We start from the raw sequence: 9,179 nt of genomic DNA on the forward strand, positions 1-9,179 counted from the left end.
GTCTATATTTAATTATAGAGTGAGGGATAAAATCCATAATAGGATTCGTGCAGAATATACAAATATATCTTAATCTCTTACAGGTAAAGGACAAATTTTATCCATAATTTTTTTTATAGAATAAGAAACATAACTAGTTTATTACATGGGGTTCTGATGAAACTTTACGGAATAACCACCACTGTTGGGATCCTTCTCCAATTCAAAGTTATTCGTAGAAAGGCCGAAAGGTTTCAAAACCATGTTTCCTAGATCCTTCAATTTACCCAACATCTCTGTTTTCAGTTTCTCGTTTCTTTCGTTAATTAATGGAGGTAATCTCTGAAAAAATAAGAAATTATAATATTAATAAATTATAAAAATATAATTTTGCTTTTTAAATATATTAACTTGTAAACTTTTAGATTTTGACGTACAATTCTAATATTCATAAATAATCCACAATATTTACCATTAAAATTGCTATTTTTTAAATTTTAGTATAAATTGAGCTTTAGAACAAAGAAATTTACTTATCTTATTTTTTAAGAGATAAAGAAATAAAATTAATTTATTGTAAAATAAAGACAAATTAAATAAAAAATTGTTATATGTATCATATATAAAATAGTCACTCTTTTTTTGTAATTATTATTAGAATGTACCAAAACTCTAAATGCGTTTTCTTAAAAAGTTGATCTTTATTATAAGTCGCTTTATAGAAAAAATTCATACTTTGAATAAATAATAATTACCCTGACAGCATGATTAGCTTCTGTGTGACTAGAATCAAATGTTAATACTTTCTTGTAGTCTTCTAACGCCTCATCCAATTTTTCCGTCTCTTCATATAACTGTGCTCTTCTTATATATGCTTTTACGTAACTTGAATTTAATTCAATGGCTTTGGTACAATCAGATATCGCCGAATCCTTCTCTGTCTGAAAACAACTTCTTAATAACAGCTACAAAAGTACATAAACACACAGTATTAATCAATGAATGCATCTTTGACAATCACCTGACATTTTGCTTTTGCTGCTGCTCTATTTGCATACAATATAGATCTTTCTTTGCTATATGCTAAAGGACAAGTTTGCAATCCTTGTGTGTACTGCGATATTGCCTGTACATATTCACCATTTTTGAAAAGCTCGTTGCCTGCCTGTTTTAGAGTCTCTGCTTCACTTTTCAATGCCTGCAAAAGTAGATGAATTGCAACATACAGAAAATAGTACTAGAAGGGTTCTTTCCAGAAACACAAATGTAACACAGTGAATCATTACATCCTTGTCAATGTTAACCTTACAACAGCATATTTATTTTCAGCACCTTAGAACAATACACATGAATCATTTATGTCTGACCTGATTTTGAGGCTCTTAAAGTACTCGAAAAATTCTGCAAAAATTCAAACATGTTTTTTAAGGTCCACTATATTATTCTGCTATGTAAACATTGGAAAAAAGTTTGGAAAAGTTGTAAATATTACGTAAGTATATGAAAAATAAAAACTGTTTGAAGTAGCATAAATACGAATGACCCATGTATGCCATTGGAGAGTTAAACAAAGATGGGTTAAATAAAGGTGCTTTCCATTTAGTGACACAAATCGACATATAAATATCTATCTTTATTACTCATTAGAATGCCAAGAAAGATGAAATGATATTTGTGTCAATTTGTGTCACTAAATGAAAAGTATCTGATGAAGATGATCATTGTGTTACACTATCTCTTGCCAAGAAGCAAAGGATTGTAAGAGAGATGTCTTTAAAAATATCATAGACATACTTCTTGCTCACTTTCTGTGAGTAACAGATCTCTATCCTTAAGGAGCTCCTCATCTACATCCTCCTCTATACTTTGTGCATTATCATTACTATCCTCATTGCATTCCTTATTTACAACGTCCCATGAATCGCCCTTCGCTTGCGCGTTCGCATCGGAAGAATCGTCCACTCGGATGCAGGAACTTTCTAGATCTCTGACGAGTTCTTCTATGACTTCTTCGTTGGACTGTAGCCTCTGCGATTTGTCGTCCGAACTCGCCATCGTTTGATGTCCACCGTTAAATGAAATGAATCTTACGGAAATGAGAATGGATATGTCAATGCGTGAGGAGTATCAATGAATATATACACGCGAATCAGCTGTGTAACGAAAATAACTTGAAATTGGTCTTTGAATAAAAAAGAAGACGCATACACACACACGGCGCTTTGACGTTTGCCCGAAGTGTCTCTCGTGGTGAATGATAGATCGCGCTTGCTTATCGTTTGATTTCCAGCCAACTTCGCTCAGCTGCTATCCGTTTTTCGTAGCTGCACTGAGCTGCGCTTTCTGCACTTGAAATGACAGACCTATCGGTGAGCTCAACTACATTTAACTTTTATATCTCGCTTTTATCAAATAATGAATATATCATTTTATTTTGAAATTCATTCTGTTTCATTTTAAGTATACAATACAATAAATATATAAATAGTCATAAAGGCCTGAAATAAAATCAAGCTTGAATAATAATTAGATTATTATAATTATTATAATTATCTACTATTAAACAATTAATAAAAAATTATTTAAGTAAAAAATAAATCAACAAGTTCATGACTTCTAACTTAATTTAATTAATGTTTTTCAAATGAGTTAATTACTAATTGCAACTATATATTTTGTAAAACATTATTTTAACTTGCAAACTTGGTTTTTATAAATTAAAATCTTTTTTGTCTTTAAACATCAATATTATTTCTTTTTTTTCTATAAAATTTTAAGCATTAAAATGAATTTTAAAAAGTCCATAATTATGATGAACATATAATTGTTAATATAAAGTCTATAATTATGATGGACATGTAATTGCTAATATATTTGTTTTTTATTTAAATTACAAGATACTTTTTTTTCATTAATTCCCTTTTTTCTTTTTTTTTTCTATAACATCTATTAATTATTAATGTGTTTTTCCTTTTAAATGCAGAAGAATGAATGCAGCTTTCAAAAAATAAGTATCTTTTATAACATTGAAGGAGTTTAAATTATATATAGATCTGACGATATATACATATATATATATATATATAAAAAAAATATATAGTATATTCTTTTAAACGTTTTAAAAAATATATAATTAGATAATAATAAGATAAGATCTTAATTGATTGATCTATACTTGCTACGTTAATAATCAACAGATCTAAAATTTTATTTTATAAGTCTTCTACAATAAACCATTAGGAGAAGTTAAAAATCGACAATCACAGTTAGTTTTTACTTCTGACTTCTGATTTATGACTAATGGCTTATTGTAGAAGGCCCATTATGATGTTTTTTCTTCTTTGACGTTTGTAATTTGTTCCTGCGTAATTCTACATCAGAATTTTAAACGCGAGAATAGATATCACTATCAAGAATGAACAATCATGCACGCGTTCGACGTGTAATTGTTTTTCCGGCGGGATAAAAAATCTTAAGCGTAGGCAGGAATTGCCGCTCTCAATTTGCAACGAGCTTTGTAAGTTAGTGCTGTATGCATGTCATAATCGTATAAATGAAATTGATTAGTACGAATAGTATGAGGTGATATCGGTCGAAATACTTATTTACGAGAGAGAGAGAGCAAGGCTACAGCGTAAATATGCTGATAAATCACTTGATAAGATTGCGCGGGAAAAATCCTGAAAGAATGCAAAAGACGCACTTTTGATAAACATCCACGGCGCGAAATTTCTAGGCGAATTCATCACGGCGATACAACATACGAGTTATTCGCGCGAGTAAATATTTCAGTGCGATGAAGAATGATTGATCGATCGCCAGCGCGACGTTGAAGGCGCGATTGTAATTGGTGTGAATTAGGAGCATAAAAGAGAGAAGGAAAGAGATCGATGATGGAGGGAAGAGAATAGAGTAAAATGGAATTTGATTTGTTTTTTATAGATCTATTCTCTAAGAACAAAAAAGTATTTTTTTTTTTAGTGTTGTTTTACACATGCATGCTAGTGAAGAATGGCAATACAAAAAGTAAGTACAGAAAATATAAAAGAATGATATACAAAAATAAATAAAATAAGCTGACAAAAGATAAGAGAGAGAGAGAGAGAGAGAGAGAGAGAGAGAGAGAGAGAGAGGATAGAATGAAAAGGAGGGGGTATATAATGTATCGTACGGGCCACGTCGCTCCGCTTCTGTCGCGCGAACGAGAGGCACGAAGTCACGATTTGTCACGATTTGTCACGAAGGCGGTCTGCGTCCTATGTGTGTGCACTGTTCAGTCAGTGCTGGTCAGTGCAGTGCCCGATGCGGTGTGACGTCTGCTGTATATTTTCTGATGCGGCGAGCAAGATCGAGATCGAGTGAACGCAACGCGGTGGAGTTTCCCGTTTACGCAGTAGCCCGCTCGTGAAGTCAGGCGGCATAAAGTGCCTTTTCTGTTATTAAGGTCTTCGCTAAAATGGTGAGCCTGAAATCCTGATGTCCGCGATGCTAGAAGGCTAGAAATCGTTCTGAGATCTCCGAGACAGGGAGTGAATTGAACAATCTCCCATAGTCTCATAGGTCAAATGACCCAATTGCTCAAAATGTTTAAATGTGATTTGTTAATTTTTCTCCATCCAAGATCTCGGAACCTAGCATCGTGGACATAAAGCTTAATAGCGTTATATTTTTCTTCTTTTTTTTCCTCCCTTTCCCCGTTAATTTATTAAAGAAAATAAAAGGAATACGCCATGCGTCTGTATGCAAATAGGTGTATACACAAACACAGTGTGATTATCATATTTCAGTTTCAGAGAGACGGAGTGAGACTCAGACAGCACACGTCGAAGAGAACGTTGACTGAGTTACCTTACGAAAACAGGATTGCTTCGAGGAAACAAGATATACTGCCAAATGATACCCAACATCTCCTCTTCGTTCTTACGTACTTTCTCTTCATGTCCTTCATTATAATCGTCTTAGAGAGGAATTTACCTGATCCAATTACCATTGACACGGAAGGATTACATCCTGGAAAATTCGTTGCCGAGCGAGCTCGTAATCATATTGTGAACCTTACGTCGATTGGACCTCGTATCGCCGGCAGTTACGAGAACGAAGTCCTAGCTGTAAAATATCTAACGACAACGATCAATAATGTGATGAGAACGGCGCATGATAATCACAGGATCCTCCTTAACATTACAAAGCACAGCAGCGCGTTTCCACTTAAGTTTCTCGATGGCATGACTAATGTCTACAGAAATGTACAAAACGTTATTGTCAAAGTCGGACCTCACAGGCCTACAATGCATAGCTTGTTGCTTAATTGTCATTTTGATACGTTTTTAGAAAGCCCAGGTAACAAGCGTCTCCATGCACAATAAGCGACGTGTTCTCTTATCTGCATGAATAATTGTTATTTATGTAAAAAAATAGGTGGTTCTGACGACACCGCTGGTTGTGCTGTAATGCTAGAAACTTTACGGATAATAACTCAAAGCCCGAGAATATTGAAGCATAGCATTATATTTTTATTTAATGGGGCAGAGGAAAATTTATTGCAGGTATATTAATTTGATATCTAATCTTGATGGGTTCTGATTTATTGATTAGTTCTAAAGCCGTGATAACATTCTGCACATAATGTATTTGTAGGCATCTCATGGCTTCATAACGCAGCACCCTTGGGCAAAGGATATACGAACATTCATAAATTTGGAGGCATGTGGCGCTGGTGGTCGCGAATTATTGTTTCAAGCTGGACCTCACAATCCTTGGATTCTTGAGGTATATTATTTCATTATTGTTTTTTTCTACTATTTGTTAGCCTTAAACTTAATTTTTTTGTTATGGCACATTTGTCAGGTTTACGCCAAATCCGTACCATATCCTTATGCATCATCGTTAGCTCAGGAAATATTTGAGAGTGGTATAGTACCTGGTGATACAGACTTTCGAATATTTAGAGACTTTGGAAAAGTTTCTGGTAAAAAAGATTCAATTATAACACGACTGATAATTTACTGCTAGAAAAAATTGTTACTAGTATATTTAAAATTTTTATACAGGGCTGGACTTTGCATGGTCAAAAAATGGCTATGTATACCATTCTAGATTTGATAACGTTGATCAAATACCGCTAGGAGCTTTACAACGAACCGGCGATAATATTCTTGCATTGACGCAAGGAGTAATATTCGGAGATTATTTATCGGACGTGGATATGCAAGAGACACGGGGTAATCTCGTGTTCTTCGACTTCTTGGGTGCATTCGTTATTAGATGGCCACAGTATATTGCCAGTACAGTTAATATCGCCAGTATGATTATAGCTGGGTACTCTATCCATTTGAATATGCAGAGTGCACGTAGAAGTAAGAATATATAATTATTATTTAGATCCGGCTGCGCCAATAGACCTCAAATCGGTTCTTGTTTTCTCGAACAAATCTGAGTAATACAATCGAATTCTGCGTTATCGGATACAGATATTAAAAAATGGATGTACATGAGATATGTGCTGACGTGCGTCGGAGTGATCATAGCTTCGTGGTTGGCATCTATGTCTTCTTGTACATTAATCGGCATGATCCTGACCAAGCTGGGAAAAGTGATGAGCTGGTACGCAAGACCGGCGTGGCTGTTTTTTTTGTATGTTTGTCCAACTGTTTTTATATCGATGATCATATTTCTGCAGATTGGATCGAGGCAGAAAAAAGTAAGTAATAGAAATAAGTTATACTGCAATCTCGATTCTTAAGTAATTACGTGTCAGGGTTCAATGTCAAATATCGATAAAATTAGATTAAAAGTTTGCTTGAAAGTTTATTGCAGCACATACAAGTAATACTAATCTATGATTGTAGAAAGTTGGTTCTGCATGGATTTTGTATCATATGTACTATGACGCATATTCCCTGATATGGATGTTGATTCTCTTTATATGCGTTTTATTTGGAATACGATCGGGCTTCATACCGCTCCACTGGGTTTTATTCCCATCACTTGGAAATATTGCGCGACACAATTTCTTCAGCAAATGGAGAGGTGAGGACACTCGAAATTCATTTCTATAATTAATTTCTTTTCTTTTTACACACTAACATTTTTTTACATGTTAATCTTCTGTGTCAATTATTTTAAAAGTATTCTAATATTTGATTGAATGTACTTTTATGAATTTTGTAGACTGGAAATGGCTTTGTTACCAATTGGGATCGTTAAGCTTATCTTATATACAGACGTTTTATTTAACGCTCGGTGCTCTCTATCTCTTCATCCCAATAATGGGACGGTCCGGTGGCAGTATTAATTCTGAAGTTGTAATAGCTAACATGCTGTCAATATCATTCTGCCATCTATTATGCTTCACGGTAAAATTGATAGCTTTAATTTTATTCGCACGATGTAATTTTGTATCTTTAATTTGTACAATCGTCTCTTAATCTGTTGTAAAATATAACTCACAATATTTTCAGTTGCCAATAGTGCTTCTAATAAAGAATGCAGAACGAATTATAAGTGTGATTGTTGGAATTTTCTTAATTGCTATTGCTGTGTTAATTCTAACACCACTTGGATTCCCTTACAGTGGTGATCCATTGTCGCCTGCTCCACAACGATTTATGATTGCGGTACAGTTATCTTAATATTCTTGAAAATTCTTGTTTGATAGAAGGTGGTATAAGTTCATTGTATGCATATATTATTCATTGTATCTTTGATTTACAGCATAGTCAACGTCAGTTTTACAATGTAGATGGTAGTGATAGGTATTTTGGTACGGGATACTGGTTAGTGGATTTAGATATGAATAGTCCTCACAGTATAGAATCGATAGTACCTGAAATAGCTGCTGCAACGCCAACAGTCAAGGATTGCGAGAAGGAATTATACTGCGGTTTTCCATATTTAATGCCGGTCACAACTTTCTTGTGGTATATATCGGAATTAGTAGAACATTATTCGAATATAAAACTTGACACGAATTGAGAGGGCTCATTTTATAGGAAAACTACCTGGATACCGGGACCCGCTCCGCTCATAAATATTCCTACAAATCTCGAGGTAATTTCGAAGACTACGAAACAGCATATTGTTAGTTTTACCTTTAATGTTACAGGTAAGATATTCAAAAGTTTAAGTAATTTAAATTTCATATGTGTGTCTCTTGATAAAATAAAAAAAATTAAATATCTTCTGAATTGCTTAGGTCCTGACCACATAGGTATAATTTTGTCTCCATACAAAGGTGTTCATCTAGAAAAATGGTCTATACTTGACGGGAAACCATTGCAAGGTCCAAGGTGGAACAACAGAGAGACTTACTTCATTTATTACGCATGTTCCTCAGACTGCGTGCCATTTACATTTTCTATTGAACTGAATGTAAGTTTGCAAGACAAATATGTTTTCCTTTGTTATATCGCATTATGCCCGTATCAGATTAGGATGGAAATTGAGATTGATAATGAGATTAAATTTGATCAATCAGGCAAAGTTTATTAAAACTTGATATAATTTTGTTTTTAATTGATTCATTTTAATCTCAATCTCAATTTCAATCTTTAATCAGATACGGACTTTACTCTCGCGAAAAATTACAAAATTTTGTGTTCAGATATCTACAGAACAGAAAGGACCGTGCTTATCCATCGCATTAGCCGGACACTTCTTACATGGCGAACACCAAAAATCTTTGAGATTTAAAAAATTTCTAGCACAGTTCCCGTCATGGACTGTCATCGCTCCCTGGACGGCATCGTATAAGTCATGGGAATTGTAAGATGTAAAAACAACTGAGAGGACAACTACGGTAAACATAACTAAAACAAAGCAATATTATCCTATAGCAAATCGTCTCTCGCGAATTAACGAAGTAGCCCAATAAAATGATACTATGCTTTTGGCGTACGATGAGATACGAAACCTAATGCCATGTAATACAATTTAATGCCATAACGATGTAATATCGTTTGAAAATACTTAGATTTAGTCTTCAAATACTTCCTAAGATATTACGACTTGAATATCGACAAACGTTAAATGCGATAGAGAATGGGACGGATAAAAACGTTACCATTCTGAGTTTATATATGAATTTTTTACTTGCATATATATTATCATTAATAGAGACGATTTCGAACTAGTCTAAGACGTTGATTCGGATCTAAATCTTAAAGAGATATTTAAAAAGATCTCATATACATATATATATA

The 9,179-nt window shown here is 33.9% G+C and overlaps 2 protein-coding genes across 2 annotated transcripts; one reads left to right on the top strand and one right to left on the bottom strand.

Annotated features, from left to right (window-relative positions):
• On the bottom strand, window positions 1-2,297 carry LOC108752256 (tetratricopeptide repeat protein 1). Its single transcript, XM_018492958.1, has 4 exons — window positions 1,774-2,297; window positions 1,001-1,177; window positions 735-920; window positions 1-321 (listed from the first exon to the last, which is right to left on the bottom strand). Exons 1-4 carry the CDS (start codon window positions 2,032-2,034, stop codon window positions 142-144), a joined length of 804 nt encoding a protein of 267 aa, XP_018348460.1. The 5' UTR covers window positions 2,035-2,297; the 3' UTR covers window positions 1-141.
• Window positions 2,298-4,098: 1,801 nt separating this feature from the next.
• Window positions 4,099-8,858, top strand: LOC108752217 (endoplasmic reticulum metallopeptidase 1-like). The gene is made up of 14 exons (XM_018492896.1): window positions 4,099-4,438; window positions 4,767-5,319; window positions 5,398-5,525; window positions 5,617-5,748; window positions 5,827-5,947; window positions 6,030-6,335; window positions 6,450-6,679; window positions 6,828-7,008; window positions 7,150-7,334; window positions 7,440-7,595; window positions 7,693-7,898; window positions 7,971-8,083; window positions 8,174-8,349; window positions 8,582-8,858. Exons 1-14 carry the CDS (start codon window positions 4,436-4,438, stop codon window positions 8,744-8,746), a joined length of 2,655 nt encoding a protein of 884 aa, XP_018348398.1. The 5' UTR covers window positions 4,099-4,435; the 3' UTR covers window positions 8,747-8,858.
• Window positions 8,859-9,179: the final 321 nt, after the last annotated feature.

The sequence above is a fragment of the Trachymyrmex septentrionalis genome, unplaced genomic scaffold (genome assembly GCF_001594115.1).
Source record: "Trachymyrmex septentrionalis isolate Tsep2-gDNA-1 unplaced genomic scaffold, Tsep1.0 scaffold6, whole genome shotgun sequence".
Taxonomy (NCBI): domain Eukaryota; kingdom Metazoa; phylum Arthropoda; class Insecta; order Hymenoptera; family Formicidae; genus Trachymyrmex; species Trachymyrmex septentrionalis.

Coding starts and splice junctions, on each gene's coding strand:
- LOC108752256 (XM_018492958.1), bottom strand. CDS start 2,034: ATGGCGAGTTCGGACGACAAATCGCAGAGGCTACAGTCCAACGAAGAA. Junction 921..1,000: donor CAGCAAAAGCAAAATGTCAG/GTGATTGTCAAA, acceptor AGTTGTTTTCAG/ACAGAGAAGGATTCGGCGAT. Junction 322..734: donor AAGCTAATCATGCTGTCAGG/GTAATTATTATT, acceptor TTATTTTTTCAG/AGATTACCTCCATTAATTAA.
- LOC108752217 (XM_018492896.1), top strand. Junction 5,749..5,826: donor ACAATCCTTGGATTCTTGAG/GTATATTATTTC, acceptor CACATTTGTCAG/GTTTACGCCAAATCCGTACC. Junction 6,680..6,827: donor TTGGATCGAGGCAGAAAAAA/GTAAGTAATAGA, acceptor CTATGATTGTAG/AAAGTTGGTTCTGCATGGAT.